Genomic DNA, 18,048 nt, shown 5'->3' with positions numbered 1-18,048 from the left:
GTTTTGTACATCAAAGGGTTAATTATGAAATAAACTTGAATATGAAAGGCAAACTTTATTTGGTAACTACTAAAGCAAACTGTGCACTGTTAATATCAGCAATAATGAACTTCTGACTTTCAGAACTCAACCTAAGATATCTTTTTTGAAAGCATAAGGGATTTGGGAGGACAAATTATCCACTTTCAGTGGAGGAAGTCTGTAACCGTATTATCCTGAATCAGGCCATCGATAGCCTCAGAGGTGACCCTGGCTGGCTCTGAGAATGAGTCTCTCAGACCTCAGACTCCAGCTGCTGCACTATGAAATCCATCACTGTGTTTGTGCAGAGGCTCTGCTTCTCCCAGGCTGCCCCCCGTCAAGGACCGAGCACGGCACGCATACTAAGCCAGGCCTCTTCCTGGGGGATGAGGAATTCCTGTGACCCCAACTTTCACTCAAGAACTTCCTGAGGCCTGGGTGAACTTTCCTTAGAACTGCACTGTAGTGTAAGACACTTTCACCCCAAGTTCCTTCCTCCCTTACCTCTCTCCTTCACTTGGGAGTCAGACTTGCCTTACAGTCTCAAGACTCTCCTTGACTCCTTCCCCATTTTCTCTCACAAGCACTGTTAATACATTTCTTGTATACCCAACCCCACCTTGGCATCTGCTTCTCCCTTGCATTGCACACTTTTTAAAAAACTAGCCATTTAAGGGGTGCCTGGGTGGCTCAGTCAGTTGAGTGCCTGACTCTTGATTTTGTTCAGGTCATGATCTCATGGTTTGTGAGTTTGGGCCCCACAAGGAGCTCTGTGTTGTCAGCGTGTGGAGCCTGCTTAGGCTTCTCTGTCTCCTCTCTCTCTGCCCCTCCCCTGCTCGTGCACACGTGCTCTCTCTCTCACCCCCACTCTCAAAAATAAACCTAAAAAAAAAAAAATCTAGCCATTTAAAATGAGTTATTTCTAAAATATAGTATTTGCTTACCTATGTGCTAAAATGGAATACACTGAACATGGCAATTCCAATGCCTTTTGAAGTTGAAGATCTCAGCTAACACCCAACAAGCTCATTAGTAGTATATTCTTGAGGGGACGGGCTCAGAACCACATGCAATTCAACAAAGGTCCTGAGCACCTGCTTGCTATATGTGAGAAATATGTTAAGCATTATAGGGAATATAAAGGTGAGTAGGACCCTATTCTTACCTTCAAGGAACTCCCAGTATAGAGAAAGAGAAGCCACAGATAAAACTTTGAAGGACAGACTATCATTAAGTACTAAAACTGACATATAAAGCACTAAGTAAATTAAGAGATACATTCTACTTAGGGGATGGGGTTGCAGTAGAAAGCCTTTGTGGAGAAAATGGTATTTGAAATGTACTTTGAAAGACATTGTCAGAGCCTTCATTCCTGAGAGCAGTCCAACAAAGACACTTTCCATGCTTGCCATACTTGGCTCCTCCCCTCCCCCAAAGTGTAAATCCCTCCCATCATAATTCTCTCACATCCTCTCATTCCCAGAGAACTGGAGCCTTCTTAGTTCTCCTCCTAACGTGCTCCTCCCCCAGTATTTCCTCTTTCATCCCACTACCACTTTGACCCTTAAGCCAGAAACATAGGAATCAGTTTTTACTCCTCTCTTACTACTCTGTCATTCAATCATCAATCTACTTTTACATCTAAAAATCTATCCACTTTTCTGTATGCCCACAGCTATTGCCCTAGTCAAAACCACCATTATCCCACCCTAACTGGCCTTCCCCACTGCTCACAAGATCTGGCCCCACGCTTCAGACTCCCAGCTACTCAGAATTTCTAAAATGCTCAGCTCCTCATGGACTCCAAGCCACCACAAATCTTTGAACACACTTCCTCCTCATCCTCACCTGGTTAACTCCCACTGCTACTTAAAACATCACTCCTGTCACTCCCGAAAAGAAGTACACAGGACGGTCTCCAAGCTACCTAATGCCACCAAGACATTTCTCAGCCCATTCCTCTATGGTCTATACTGGTTTTCCATTAACTAGTGCCTTTAAAAGTCTTACTTTTTTATGCAGCAGAACCATTTTTTCAAATGTAATCTTATGCAGAGCCCTAATATGTAAAAGGGCCGAGCTTCTCAGCTTAAAGCAAAAGGTTTCGAAGCTTCATTCAACCTCCTCTATCCTAAGGTACTTCTTCCCTAAAATCTAAGGTGCAAGACAATGAAAACACTACTGTACTATATTATACTGCCTACTCAAAGGAAGCAATACAGTACAGTACAAAGAGTGGTCTTTGAAGCCAGACAGATTCAGGTTCAAATCCTGATTCTATTCCTTATTAGTTATAAGATCTTGAGGAGTCTGCCTAAGGACCCATTTCCTCTGCTGTAAAACTCAGCCATAGAAACAGATGACCACTCTCACTACTTTCATTTAACAGTTAATGGAGGACCTAGTCAGTAAAATAAGGCAAGAAAAATAAATATCGGACTATCTGTAGTAGCACATGACATAATAATGTAGAAAATTCTGTGGAATCTGCAACTACCAGCAAAATCAAAGGATACAAGTCCAATATATAAAAAGCAGCTTTATGTTTGCATATTTGTGACAATTAGAAAATAAAATTCTAAAACGATTTACAATAAAATTAAAAAACAAAGTATTTAGGGTTAAACTCAACCAAAGATATGTAAGGCTTTTACACTGAAAACTACAAAGTGTTGCTGACAGAAATTAATAAGTCTAAATAAATGGAGAGATACACCATGTTCACAGGCCCAAAGATTTAATATTGTTAAGATACAAATTCTCCCTAGTGATCTATAGATTCAATGCAATCACAATCAAAATCTCAGCAAGATTTTTTGGTAGAAATTGACAGCTGGTTCAAAATTTATAGTGAAATCCAAATCTAGAAATGCTAAAACAAGATTTTAAAAGAAAAACAAAAATTGGAGGACTTATACTACCTAACTTCAAGACTCAGTATAAATCTACAGTAACCAATAGTGTGGTACTGGTGTAAAGATAAACAGATCAGTGGGGTAGAATGGAGATGTTTGTATATATATTTACATAAATATATATAATACTTATTTAATTTTCATAAAAACATCACAGTCAACAGGGAAAGAGAAATCTCAACATATAATTTTTTTTATGTTTACTTTTGAGGGAGAGACAAAGCACGAGTGGGGAAGAGCAGAGAGAAAGTGGGAGACACAGAATCTGAAGCAGGCTCCAGGCTCCAAGCTGTCAGCACAGAGCCTGACGCAGGTATTGAATTCATGAATCACGAGATCATGACCTGAGCCAAAATTGGACACTCAACCGTCTGAGCCACCCAGACACCTATATTTCAACATATACTTCTGAAATAACTAGATATCAGCATAAAAAATGAATCTCAATTCCCACTTTACATTATACACAATAATTAATCTGAAATGGACCACAGATTTAAAAAAATTTTTTTTTCAACGTTTATTTATTTTTTTTGGGACAGAGAGAGACAGAGCATGAATGGGGGAGGGGCAGAGAGAGAGGGAGACACAGAATCGGAAACAGGCTCCAGGCTCTGAGCCATCAGCCCAGAGCCTGACGCGGGGCTCGAACTCACGGACCACAAGATCGTGACCTGGCTGAAGTCGGACGCTTAACCGACTGCGCCACCCAGGCGCCCCTGTAAAAACTTTTCTATAAAGTTTTTAGAACACAGCATTAGGAGAGCATCTTCACGGCTTGGTGGCAGGCAAGAGGTTCTTAAATACAGAGAGCAATAACCTTAAAAAAAAACACAAACTAATAAGTTTGACTCCATCAATATTAAAAAGTCTGTTCATCAAAAAACACCATTAGGAGAATGAATAGACAAGCCACAGGCTGGAAGAAAATATTCATAAAACATTTTTCTGATAAAGAGCAGTTACCCATGATATATAAACAACTCTTACAATGCAATACTAAAAAGAACGCAAAATTTAAAATGGGCAACAGATTTATGCAGACACTGCCCGAAGAAAGATACAAAATGGCCAATAAGAACATGAGAAAGTGTTCAATATCACTAGTCACCGGGATAATGCAAATTGAAACCACAGTGAGAACCACTACACACCCACCACAGTGACTAAAATTAAAGACTAATAACAACAAATACTGGCAAAGATGTGGCACAACTGGAACTCTCATACATTGTTGCGGGAATATTAAAGGTACAACCAATTTGAGAAAAGGTCTGGCAGTTTCTTATAAGACTAAACACTCTATGAGCCATTTCTCTTAATATTTACACAAGAGAAATGAAAACATAGGCCTACAAAAAGACTTGTATAATAAGAACATTCATGGAAGCTTTATGTATAATAGCCCTAAACTGGAAACCTCCTAGGTAGCCAGCCACTTGACAAACAAACTCTGACATAGTCCTCTGATGGAAAAAAGAACTGAATTCCTAAGAAACACAACCTCAAAGCCTTACAAAAATTATATACTATATGACTCTATTCATATGATGTTCTAGAATAGAATTATAAGAATTCTAATAAGAATTATAAGATTATAATCTATGGTAGGATGATAAAAGATCAGAACAATGGTTACAGGGATTGACTGAGAAGGCACAGGAGGTAAATTTCAGGAGTGATAGTAATGTTTGTTATCTTCATAGAGGTTTGAGTTGTATTTGTTTGTCAAAACTCATTAAATGGTACAATTAACATTTGTGTATTCCACTGCACATAAATTTTACCTAAAAACCAAAAAGAACTGTAAACAAATACTGAACTCTAGTTAATGACATGCATGTTGCAATGTTTGGAGGTAAAATGTACTGATGTCTGCCACTTACTTTGAAATGCATCAAAACATAAGATGGATTGGTGGATGGAGGGAGGCAGGGATGGATAGGCATGCGATAAAACGAACATAGTAAATGTAAATTACAGAATCTAGGTGATGGGTACACAGGTGTTTTAATGAATAATTCTTTCAACTTTTTTGCATATTTGAAACTTCCCATAATAAAACATTGGGTAAAAAAAAAAAAAAAAAAAAAACAACTTAATCACAAGACAAAAACACTCTAAAATGAAGTGCAACGTTTTTTCCTATTCTACCCAAAGCTGTGATACAAAATACATTATGGGGAACAGGGAGTAGTTGCCACTTTTATTATTTGGTTGAAGCATCCTCACTGCTGTGATTTCTGGATCTCACTGCCATGGCTGGATTACAGCCTTCCTTTCCACTATGACATGTGCCATAATCCTTGCGGACTTCATCATCACCCATATATGTAATACACCAATCCATCATTCAATACACTAACTCCAGAGCTCCCAATTGTCTTATTTCTTTCATTTCTGGAATCTTAAAACCCTAAATTATTATGATGATCTCCAATCATAATCCCCTGTCTGCTCTCACTACCCTCCTCCTCCAACTCATCAAAGATTTCTTTTTTTTTTTTTTTAATTTTTTTTTTCAATGTTTATTTATTTTTGGGACAGAGAGAGACAGAGCATGAACGGGGGAGGGGCAGAGAGAGAGGGAGACACAGAATCAGAAACAGGCTCCAGGCTCCGAGCCATCAGCCCAGAGCCTGACGCGGGGCTCGAACTCACGGACCGCGAGATCGTGACCTGGCTGAAGTCGGACGCTTAACCGACTGCGCCACCCAGGCGCCCCTCATCAAAGATTTCTAATCCATGGAGTCTTCATTTATCCCCCCATAACCCATCTTACAGCTTTACTTTCTATCACCTGAAATATTGCTATCCTCTTAGTCTCTACTGCAGCCACCTGCAATCAACTCTCCTTCTGTGTCCATTCACCTGAACCGATGAGTGCTGCTGGAGGAAATCTCACAACCACCAGACCAATGAATGTGCCTCCAAATTTATGGTCTTCACACTCTGCACTGCTCAGCAAGTTCTTTCTGATTCACTGGTTGGCCCCTTCTCCACGCTCCAAAACAGCAATTTCAAAATTTCACCATGCTTCTTAAACTCCTTACTCATTTCTCTTTCCTCGCTCTATGTAAAGAATCTTGCTATTCATTTCGTTAAGAAAATAGAGGATACCTAACGTGAACTCCCTGCTGCCCAACCTACAAACCCTTATTTGTCTCTTTCCCTCCCATCTCAGGAAAAAAGATGCCATCAAAGATGCCCTGCTAGAGGTAGTATATCATAGTATTTAAAACTGCAGACTCTCTAACCAAATTATTCTTTCTAAACCTCAGTTTTCTCTCTTGTAAAATGGAGGCAATAAGAGTAATCCAATGAGAATTAGAAAACACATGTGAGTACTTAAAATAGTACCTGGCAAACAGTTCAAGACAAATCCCATTACTTGTGTTCCCGGGCTACTCATCTCCTCATTGTTCAGTATCTTCACCAGCACTCTCTACCAGCTCCTGCCCCAGAGACTCCTAACATATACAAGTTTCCGTCACCTTCAAATAAAAAACCTCCCCAAGCTTGAATCCCCTTCTTGCCACAGCAGTATCTCTTTTCATTTCCAAGCTTCTGAAAAAAAAAAAAAAACCATAGTAATCTGGAGAGTGGCGGGGGGGGGGGGGGGGGCGCGGAAGTCATCTGTCCTTGCTACCTTGCTATTGTCTTTCCATGTTCTTCAGTCATCTATCCACACTGAAACCGCTCGGACGGAAGTGACCCCTTAGCTGTCAAATCTAACATTTTCAAGCACCTTACCTCACTTATCCATAGTCTGACGCACTTAACGACTCTTCTTGCAGCTCCTTACTTTCTCGGCTTCGCAGACACTAGGGTCTCATACTTTTTACCTGACTCCTTCCTTCTTTTTATATTTCCCCTTCAAATTCTAATAGTTTACTTCCTATGCCCTAGTTATAAAGTTCAGCATTAAATAATGATATATACAAAGTTGCAGATATCAGTTAATCAGTATAAACGCCAACAAAACATACCAACACTGATTTTGTGCATTTAGAAAAGAAGTATTTCTCGGATAAGTGGAAAACTGTGTGGATGGCTTCTGGAAGACCTTCACTCTAAGCAGCTTTATAGTGAAACATTTAATTAATTAAGATTTTAGATTTAAGGTTTTGTTTTTAAGTAATCTCTACAACCTACATGGGGCTTGAACTCCCAACCCTGAGATCAAGGTAGCATAATACTCACTGAGCCAGCCAGGAGCCCCGTGAAACATTTAATTTAGAAGTCTGGACCTCCTTTCTTCAGCTTGCTGTATGTACATTCACTGAGTAGACCCTGTATTGATCACTGGGACCCAGTTTGTTCCAGGCTCTGGGTTATACTTCCTATCTCAACCAACACCTGGAATGAATAATGCCAGGTACAAGACGTACAATAAATACGAAGAGGGGGATCAAGATCTGATGTCTCTTGGCCTGACCAAAGATCCAACAGAGAAATAATTTTGGCAGAAGCCTCAGGTCCAGAAGAGAAAAACAAAACCACAAGGCCCAGGACTGAGGAGTCTCTACTCCAACTCCTTCTTTCTTTGATTTTTTTAAACATAGGGGTTTTTTTGTTTTGTTTTAAAGTGTTTATTTTGAGAGAGAGAGAGAGAGAGAGAGGGATAGAGAGTGAGCAGGGGATGGGCAGAGAGAAGGGGACAAGCAGGCTTCACATTGTCAGCACAGAGCGTGATGTGGGGTTCGATCCCATGAACTGTGAGATCATGACCTGAGCCGAAGCCAAAAGTCTGACACTTAACCGACTGAGCCCCCCAGGCGCCCCTCCAACTTCTTCCTTCTTCATCCCTTTGAATCACTCCTTCCCCTGCTCTTCTCCTACACACTATTGCCCACTCCTCTCCCTCCCCAACCAGGTCTAATGACAGCCCTACTTCAGTCTTACCTCTCTAATTTTCAGTAAGTGGCTTTATCTACTTTTAACACCTTCACTGATGTACAACTGACATTCAACAAATTGCACATATCTGAGTTGTAAATCTGCTAAATTTTAATGTATGTATATATCCGTGAAATTATCAGCACAATCAACAAATGAACATAAAAGCCTCCCCCTAAAACCACCACTCACTTGCTCCTCGTCGTTGTAGATAAGTTTGCAATTTCTAGAATTTTATATATATAATAGAATTATACAGTATATACTCTTTTTTTGACCTGGTTTCTTTCATTCAGCTGAACTATTTTTGAGATTCAATCATATTGTCATGTGTATCAATAATTCATTCCTTTTTATTACCCAGTAGTATTCCAATGTATGGCTATTTCACAATTTGTTTATTCTTTCACCTGTTAATGGACATTTGGATTGTTTCCTCTTTTTTTGCTGAAGAGAACTGTCATGAACAGAATCCTTGTATAAGTCTTTGTATGGATAAAGACTTCATCTATTCTTTTTTTTTTTAACGTTTATTCTTTGAGAGAGAGACGTTTATTCATTCTTTGAGAGAGAGAGAGAGAGCACGAGCAGGGGAGGGGCAGAGAGAGGGAGACACAAAATCTGAAGCAGGCTCCAGGCTCTGAGCTGTCAGCACAGAGCCTGATGTGGGTCTCGAACTCACAAACCACGTGATCATGACCTGAGCTGAAGTCAGACGCTCAACCGACTGAGCCACCCAGGCGCCTCCGAGGCTTCATTTATTCTTAAGGCTTTACCTCCACCCCTGGAAGTTCCAAATTTGCGGTGGCAGATACCACTGACAACTGCCAGCTTGACAAGTCCACCTGGATAAGCTGAAAGGACTTTTAAATCAACGTGTCTAAAACTCATCTCTTTACGCCACTCTCTCCATCACAACGGCTTCTTCTCCTCCATTCTCTGTTCTGACAAAAAGCACACAAACCAGAACTTAGGGACTCTTCCTGCTCTCTTACCACTTGCCCTACTCACTGAGGGAGTGACTGGGTCCTGTCAATTCTACCTTTAAACATCTCTCAAAATCCATCCCTAAGTTTCCAACCGAGTTCAAATGCATCCTTAATTCAAATGCATAGTATCTCTTGACTGGACTATTAAACTAGCCTTCTAACTTTTCTCCTTACCTCAGGTCTCATTCTTCTCCAATCCATTTTCTATTCTCTGGCCAAAGTGAATTTTCTAAAATTCCAATCTGATGTTACTCCCCCATTCCTCAATGACTTTCATCCCCTCAAGATAAAATTCAAACTCCTTAGCTTAACATTTAAAAAACTTCTCTCGAAACCAGTTTCCTATCCAAACTCATCCTCTGCCGCTTCCCACTGTGCTCTGACTTAGTCGTTTCTGGATGATGTCATACCTTTTTATTCTTAGTGCCGAGGGCAATGCTTGGTCTGTAGTAAGCATGATATATTTGTGCAATAGACAAGATAGGACTTAGACTGAGAGAGGTAGTGGGACACTCTGGGCATATTCAGGAAAAGTAGTAGTCCAGTCTGGCTGAAGCATAAAGAATATGAAAGACCATGGTGGGCAATCCAGCCAGGAAAGCAGGATGAAGCCAGATCACTGATCACCATCAATTCTCTGCTAATGACCGTGCGGCGCATCCTGTGCCCTCAAAAGATACCGCTAGTTCTGAGCAAGAGTGCAACGTATTCCGACGTGTACTAGAACTTCTGAAATTTGAAAAATAGATACAGGAAAGGTGAGACGCAGTAAACTAGTTAAGGTGCTATCACAGGTGAGTTCGAGCCCTGCGTTGGGCTCTGGGCTGATGGCTCAGAGCCTGGAGCCTGCTTACAATTCTGTGTCTCCCTCTCTCTCTGCCCCTCCCCCGTTCATGCTCTGTCTCTCTGTCTCAAAAATAAATAAACGTTAAAAAAAAAAAAAAAAAGAAAAGGAAAGAGGACTCAAGAGTAGGAGAGAACAGATTAGAAGAATGTGTCAAAGGGAACAAACCTACAGGCCATGCTGGGTTTGGGCAGTAATGTAAGAGAGAGAAGTCCGAGACGACTCCAAAGTTTTTAACCAAATAAACAACAATAAAGCCGTCAAGAGGAATTTTTTTTAATGGTCAGTGAAGGAGGAGACAGATGACGTAGTTTGGGTATTCCGCCACCCATTCATTCAAGCAACGGAAGTTCCTACTAGGTGTCAGGCACTGTATGCATGAAGAATAAAATGAGGGTAAAATATCATTCCTGTTCTCAAGGACCATCTAATCTAGTTGTGGGATGGGGCAGACAAGTGAATAGGAACTTACAATTCATTATTAAGTGCTAGGCTTCAGTGCTAAAAGAAAATGAAGACTATCCAACTCAGCCCTGAGGATTTGAGAAAACACCTGAGGTCAAGTGAGTCCAGAAGGAGGAGTAGTGTTAGGCCAGGCAAAGGGCAGTCCAGGGGAAGAGAATAACATGACAACAGAGCCTCAGGTAAAAGAGCTCAAGTTGGGCACATCTGCAATAGTGCATTAAGTCTAAAGGAAGAGTTCAAGATAAGGAGAGCAGGCAGGTGCAAATGCAGGTTCTGAGCTCCCAAGAGTACCTCCAGATATGAAATTGTATTCTCAACCTCATCTTAGGTGGAGCAGAATCATCACCAGTGGCTACCTTAAATGAGAATTAGCAGAACCTATCGGCTAGATTGTGTATGTTTCCACCTCCTCCCATCACTTGTGTCCTGCAAGGGGATCTCTGCGTATGGTTAAGGCTGTTTTTGCAAATAAGCAAAGAGGACTGAGGGGACCTTGGCAAATGGGAGATACATGTCCAGTCTAAAGAAGGAAGCCATTTACTCAGCTCCAGCAGTTTATTGTCTTGCCCAATGGGGAAAGGCCCTCCTATTCTTCAAGAAAAGCTGAAAATTCGGATTTTAACATCTCCCACTTTTAAATAGTGGCAACTAATTACATTAAAAGTAAAACAACAGGGTGCCGGCCAAACAAAATGCTTCTGTAGACAGATTTCAGCAAGGGGCACCAGGGTGGCAGAGTCAGACCTGGTCGGCCAACTCTTGGAATGCTCTTTCCACCACTTCACAGTACCCTCACAACTGACAGAGTATCTTGATGGTTCCCTGGAACAGGAGTTGTTTGCTCTTAAGCAAAACAGCCCCAAACTGATGGTGTTTTGAGTTCTTCTGTATGTTTGCAACAATTTTTTGGTCTCCTCCCCACTCCACTCCCACCTCTGCCAGGACCAGGCTTCGGACACGACTGAGACCTCCTACTCCCCTATTATAAGCTAAGACGCCAAGCTTGCAGGTAAAGCAAAAGTAAAAAGAGAGCCCTGATGGAGTTTCTAATGAATAAGGTATGTAAGGAAGATGGCATCTCTTTGGTTTTCTTAGAAAACAGTATCACGGAGACGTTTGATGTCACTTAAGGGAAAAAGTCAGTAACTTACACCTGAAAAAAATGAGCAAATTCTGCTAACACACTAAATAGTTTCCACTGTAAGTCTCCAAGGAGGGGGAGGAGGGCAAAAGGGAAAGTAAAAGTTGCTGGCCTTTGGGAAACATCAGGCACCTTTTAAGACACAGTTTTTTTCAAAGTATACGTGTTCAGAACAAAAGGTACATCATAATCTCAACTCTCAGTAGGAGCTAAAATATATTTTAATAACATAAAACGTTCTTTGAGCAACAACAAATTGGACTTCAGAAACACTCGGAGACTAAAGCAATCTCCACAGAAAAGGTAAAAGGGAAACAAAAAATACGGATTGTTTTTATCTTCAAACACAGTTTCTAGTGTTGTAATGTATTTACTAACTCACAATGTTGCTTTAGAAGCTTTTAAAATGTAGCAACATTTCCTAATACTACTAAAACATTTAAAAGCAAAGATCATGGAGCATACAACTTTAGATAACAAGGTGGCAAAGCTGAAGACACACAGAAAGGTTAAAAATTTCAATCAGCAGCCCGAAAGATAGTATCAAGACTCTAAACAACAACAACAAAAGTGGCATGTGCATCCGCCCCTGTGAATCGGAGGAGTGGGGGAATTCAGGGGAATGAAGAGCGATTACAGAGGGCGAGCAAAGCAGGCCGTGTTCCCGCTGGCAAGCGAGCTCTGCAATTACTTAGAGCAAGCATTATGGCTAGAGCATTCTTGAGCCCACTAAAACCAGCATACTGGACACCTAAAACCGGAGGCTGACAGCAGCTCCAGGGTAAGACCGAGAAGGCGGAAAAGTGGCCTGCTGTGACCTCCACTGAAAACTGAGCCTCCTCCAACTCTCGTCTCGGAATCAGGGACAGGACATTAACCTCTCGGGAGGCTGTTTTATTCGGACAAACTCTGCCTGGCTTGCCGCGGCCTTCCCACACACCGGGTGAATGTCAACACGGAGCCAGCGAGTGTGGGGGAACCTCTCAGCGTGCGCGGTCCTTTCTGGGAGGCGGCGAGACCGGGAAGAAAGACGGCCTTGCGCGCGCCCCGCCTCCCCAGCCCTTCCACCGCCCCGGCCCCGCGCCCTAGAGGGGGCTGCAAGCCGGGAAGCGGGGGTCCCGCGCGCTCCTCACCTTTTTCAGCGCCGGCACCAGCAGCCCCCGCCACTTGGGTGCGTTCTCCTCGCTGAAAAACTCGTACGGCAGCTGCTGCGCCTGCATGGTGCCCCCGGGGCGCCTCTGGGCGGGGAGAGGGGCGGCGGCGGCGGCCGGGCCGGGGAGCCGCGAGAGGGCGAGCTCGCAGCACCGAACAGGGCCGCGGCCCCACCGGACGGCCCGGCCCCCTCGGGGCGCCGCGCGGCCGGGCTAGCCCTGGAGAGGGGGCTGAGGGGCGAGGCTCGCGCCCGGCCACCCACCCGACACGGGCACCAGCCGCGGAGAGCGAACGCAGCCCGGAGGCGGCGGCGGCGGCATCCCGCACCACCGCCCAGGGGCCGGGCCCCCCCCCCCACCCCTTCCCGGCCCGCCGGCGCCGCCCCGGGCTGCCCTCCGCCGCGGCCGCCGCCCGCCGGGGCTACGCTCCCGAGCCCGGCCTGGCCCCGCGGCGGAGCCGGCGGCTGGGGGAGGGCGTGCGGAGGGACGCTCCGGCCGCGGAGCCCGCTCCGCGCAGCGGCGACCCCGAAACGCTAGCTGCCCGAGGCGGAGCGGGGCCGGGGGGTAGCGGGGGAGGGGAAAGGCCCGAGGTCGTCGTTGGAGGCTCTGGCTGCCCGGAGGTGCCGCCGCGGCCGCCGCCGACGCCGGTGTAGCGCTCGAGCTTCCTACTAGCGAACTGAACCTGCTGGCTACTGAGCATGCGCTGCCGAGCAGGGCCGGTTCGCTCCGGGTTTTCCTGCTCCCCAGCGAAGGAGGAGGGAAGCGCGAGCGAGGAAGGGCGCCCCGGAGGACTGCAGGGGAGGAGCGAAAGGGCCCCAAGAAGTCGAACCCGGGCCTTCCGGGTGGGGTGCGAGCTACGGGGAAGCGGCCCCCATTGTGTGGTTGGGCCGCGAGGAATCCCACCTCTCTTTTGGCGTCTCTGGGCCTTTAGTTTCGGAAAGGGGCGTGTATGTGTGTACTTTGTTCCTGAACACGAAGATAAGAACTGCCCAGAGCATGCAATGTATAGTAAACAGACTGGACAAAAGATAGGTGCCTTTCTAACGAAACCTACTACTCAATATTTGTCCGGTAATAGAAACGATTGCAGTGTTTCCGATTAGTCTTTCCACATCACCAAGAATAAAGTGCGTACCTGCAGTATAGATTTTGTGTGTGCGTTTCAAATTCAGTATGTTCATCTCTCAAGCCCACTTAAATTTGAACTCCAATAACCACTTACCTCAGTGGAAATTGAGACCTCTCTTGCAGCTCCCAGATCCCTGAGCACCTTACTTATGTCTCTCTCAGGGCATTTAGTTTATCTGTTTTGTAATCTCTCCAGGCTCTTTCAAATAGATAGCAAACTCCTGGAAGGCAGATCTTTTTTACTAAGGGCTCTACACAGAATAGACACTTAGTGAATGTTTGAGGAGTGCTAAATGAGCATTATCTACAAGTTGTTCATCTCAGTGGTACGGTGCAGCTGGCCCTCATGGTTTACCATTAAGCACTTTTTGAGCATAATCTCATTTAATAGTCATAGAATCCTTTTGTTTTCATTTAACAGATGAGGAGACAGCTTAGAGAATTAGCCTTGGTTGAAGCTGATATTGTTCAGCTATTTCAGAGAACAATAACCAGGATCACGTGGATGAAAATGTTTAAGCAGTGGTTCTTAATCTCTACAAGATCTCTTTACAAATCTCATAATAAAAGTCTTAGGTCCTTCCCTTTTAAAATGTACACATTTTAAATGTGTATATTTAAATGTACATATTTACATTTTAATATCCTTCACACTTTCAAAGTATTCAGAATGACATTTTGAAAATCATACATACACCCTCTGGGTAAGATGAGATAGAGGAACCATAGCTTTGAGTGGAGTTAGGGTAGGAGAAGGGGGTCTCAGAGGAAAGGGACTCTCATGTCAGCCATCTTCAAATATCTGATATCAAAGGATTAATATAGAAAAAATCGTATGATATGTAGGGGTGGCTGGGTGGCTCAGTCAGTTAAGCATCTGACTATTGATCTAGGCTCAGGTCATGATCTCACAGTTGGTGAGACCCACAAAGCCTGCATTTGGCTGTTTACATTCTCAACCTTTTCTTACCATTCTCAACCTTGTCTCACCACACTCCAGTCACACTGGCCTTCTGTCTATTCCTAGAAAACAGCAACCTCTTTCCCGCGCAGGTGCTTTGCTCTTCCCTCAGCCTGAAACTCACTCTGCTCCTAACTGTTGACTTGGCTGGTTAGAAACGTCACCACCTCCAAGAGGCCTTCTCTGATCACGCTAAATTCCCACCTATATGTTGTTACCATAAACCTTGGTTAGTCCCTTGCTAGCATCATCACGGCCACTAGAATATACTGCAAGAGATCAACCTACTTCATCATTACATCCCCAGGACCTATAGTACTTGGTACACAATAGATGCTCAAGACAAGCTAATCACAGTTGTCCCAGGAAGCGGGGCTGTGCGGATAAAAACGGTACATTCATTCACATGGGACGTCGGGGTTAACAGGCTGGACTTGTTGACCTCCGAGATCCCTGACAACTTGGGAGCCTCTGATTTGACTGCAGAGGTAAACAAGCCCTAAGAAACAGGGATTACAGCCCGTCATGGGCATGCTTAGCAGCCGGGACAGGTTTTCACTAGGTTGGACATTTGGGCCGCAAACTGAGACCAAGCAGCTGGAGGAAAATTGCCGTGGAGAGGCTCGACGCTTTTCAGCTGAGAGACCTGGGCTCGGTACCGCTAAGGTCGGGGAGCAATCGAGCCCCTCTGTGCCATTTGGTTGTATCTCTTGGCACAAAACACCTATGGGCGTGCAGCCATTATAGACAACCGTGGCGGACTCAAAAACGCGCTAGCGGAGACGTGAAAACTCCCGGGGCCCTCAGCGTTAACCGCCGACAGTGGCTGGCGGCGGCGCAGGCGCAAAAGCTCCCTTCGCGCCCCTCCTCGGCGCTAACAAGCCTAGTGCCAGAGCGGACGTGACGCACGGGGGCGCGTCCAGAGGAACCAGCCGAGGCCCGAGTGGGACGCGTCCAGGCGTGCTAGCCGAGTTCCGAGAGTGTCGCGACGGGATCAGGGCAGCGGGGCAGGGGGCGGGGAGGGTGTCGGGTCCAGCGGCGCGCCCCCTGCAGGCGGCAGTGCTCTTTGCCCTGCTCCGCCTCCGGACGCAGCCACAGGGTTCCCTTCCTCGCTGTGGCCGCAATTGTCTTCCCGAAGCAAATTTCAGGTCCGGTTACTCTCCTGTTCAGGAGCCTTCACTGCCCTCCCAGGATAAAGTCCGAAGTCCTTAGCTCTGTATTCAGGACCTTGCACAATCAGGCTATTCCTTATCTTTCCAGCTCTATCTCACTTAAAGTGAACGACTGTTGCCTCCTATTAACCCATCCTTTTCTGTTTCCTGCCTATGCTGCTCCGTCCGCCTGGCATGTCCATAACCGTTTTTCTTTTCAGTCCCTCCTGTCACAGCTTCACCCCATCTCCCATATAGGCACTCACCAAGGAACTCTTTTCCACGCTGTTGTTTCAGCGCAAATGCCACCTTTTCTCTGAAGTCTTTCCTAGCCCCCATTCAGGACTCTTCCCCCCCAAACTTTAGAACCCACTAGGCGTAAGAAACAGCAGTTTCAGGAGCATATCCTCCCTTTATGCTTCAACTCACCCTTTCTTCCCAGCCCTTACTTTCAATTCCACTTCTCCAAATAGTATGTCCTTAGAAAATACAGCAGAGAAAATAGTGGCTGATAAAACTCCTGGATACCCACCTTTTATCACCTTTAGTTACAACTTGGATTTCCTCCGTTTCCATCTCTCTCTCTCCCTCTCCCTCTCTCTCTCTTGCAAAGATGGTGGGGAGCAAGGTAGGTACAATTAGAAGAAATGGTCGAAAGGTCTCTAAGATCTATGGGACTGTTCCTGGCACTTGTTTTTGAAAGATTTCCACAGAGTCGAGTCGTTTTACAAAAATCTCTTTACAGTTGATTCAAGTTATAGTGGCACCTCAAACCGATCGCATCCCAGTCCCATGCAACTTCAATCAAATTCCCAACAGAGTTTACCATGAAACTTGATTAACTGATTCTAAAATGTATATGGAATAACAAAACAAAACAAAACAAAACAAAACAAAACAAAACCCTAGTTCTTCTATCAAACAAAAGGTAGGAAAACATACACAGCTAGAGTAATTAAAACTATGTGGTGTCAGCACAGGAACAGACAACAAACCAATGGATCAATAAAGGGCCAAATATATATAGAAACTTGATTTATGACACAGCAACCATTGCAGATGATTGGGGATGGGATATTACTGTTCAATAAATGAAATATGGGCAATTGACAAATACATATAGAAAAAATGAAATTCTACCCCCAACTCACACCCGGCACAAAACAATCCCACGTGGATGAAACTTTTTAAACATAAAAAACAAAACTATAAAATTGTGAGAAGGAAATATGGAATATCTTCATAAGCTCATCATAGGAAAAGATTTCTTAAGACATAAAAACACAAACCATCAATTTAAGGTTTGATAAATTTGACTTCATTAAAATTAAGAACTTCTGTAAATCAAAACATAACATTAAAAAGTGAAAGGACAAGGGCTGCCTGGCTGGCTCAGTTGGTAGAGAATATGACTCTTGATCTCCGAGTCAGGTCATGAGTGTGAGCCCCATATTGGGCGTTCAGTTTACTTTTTTAGAAAAAGTGAAAGGACAAGCCTAAGTAGAAAAGAGTAGTTGCAACTCACATAACCAAAAAAGAATTAGTATTCAGAACATGTAGTTTCCTTTAAAGGAACTGACGATGGCTACATGTTCACCTCATTACCAATCAGGAAATGTCAAGTTAAAACCACGGTGAAATACTATGTCATAGCCATTGAATTGGCAAAATTTTTAACGTTGCAGAATACTAAACTTTGGCAAGATGTAAAGCAATTGAAATTCTCATCCACGACTATGTGAAAATAAACAAATACACAACTTTAGATAACTGTTTCTTAAAAGGTGAACATAGGCATGTCCTACATAAACTACCATAGATATATTCCCATAGTATATATATTCCAGAGAAAACTCCTCACTTAACTGTAAGAGTGTAAACAGTAGAATGGGTAAACAAATTGTGGAATACTAGACATCTGTGAAAATGAATGAACTACAGCCATACAACATTCTTATAGACTGAATGTTTATGTTCTCTTCAAAATCTGTATGTTGAATCTTAATCTCCATTGTGATGGTATTTGGAGGTGGGATTTGGGGGAAGTGAGTAGATCATGAGGGTGGAACCTTCATGTATAGGATTAGTGCTAAAATAAAAGAGACCCCAGAGAGATTCCTCACCGTTTCCACCATGTGAGAAGGAGAGAGAAGACAGTTATCTATGAACCAGAAACAGGCTCTCACTTGTTGGCACCTTGATATTTGACTTCCCCTCTCTAGAACTGTGAGAAATAAATTTCTGTTGTTTGAAAGCCACCATGTATGGTATTTTGTTATAACAATCCCAACAAACTAAGGCGCACATCAACATAGATGAACCTTTAAAAAAAGAACACTGAGGGGCGCCTGAGTGGCTCAGTCGGTTAAGCGGCCAACTTTGG

At 43.9% G+C, this 18,048-nt stretch overlaps 1 protein-coding gene across 3 annotated transcripts in view; it reads right to left on the bottom strand.

Moving 5' to 3' along the window:
* SOS1 (SOS Ras/Rac guanine nucleotide exchange factor 1) overlaps positions 1-12,570 on the bottom strand; it is a 150,961-nt gene extending 138,391 nt beyond the window's left edge. Inside the window, exon 1 of one of the 3 annotated variants that reach the window (XR_003967886.1) lies at positions 12,408-12,570. Coding sequence is in view for 2 of the 3 variants with exons in the window: in XM_030311248.1 (XP_030167108.1) it covers positions 12,408-12,494 (87 nt within the window). In the remaining variant the exon portion in view is untranslated. The remainder of the gene's footprint in view (positions 1-12,407) is intronic. The other 2 variants (XM_030311248.1, XM_030311249.1) reach the window with 2 other exon arrangements.
* Positions 12,571-18,048: the final 5,478 nt, after the last annotated feature.

This window comes from Lynx canadensis, chromosome A3 (assembly GCF_007474595.2).
Source record: "Lynx canadensis isolate LIC74 chromosome A3, mLynCan4.pri.v2, whole genome shotgun sequence".
NCBI classification, from domain to species: Eukaryota; Metazoa; Chordata; class Mammalia; order Carnivora; family Felidae; genus Lynx; species Lynx canadensis.
The sequence above is the reverse complement of the archived record's forward strand: the minus strand, read 5'-3'. Positions and strand labels throughout refer to the sequence as shown.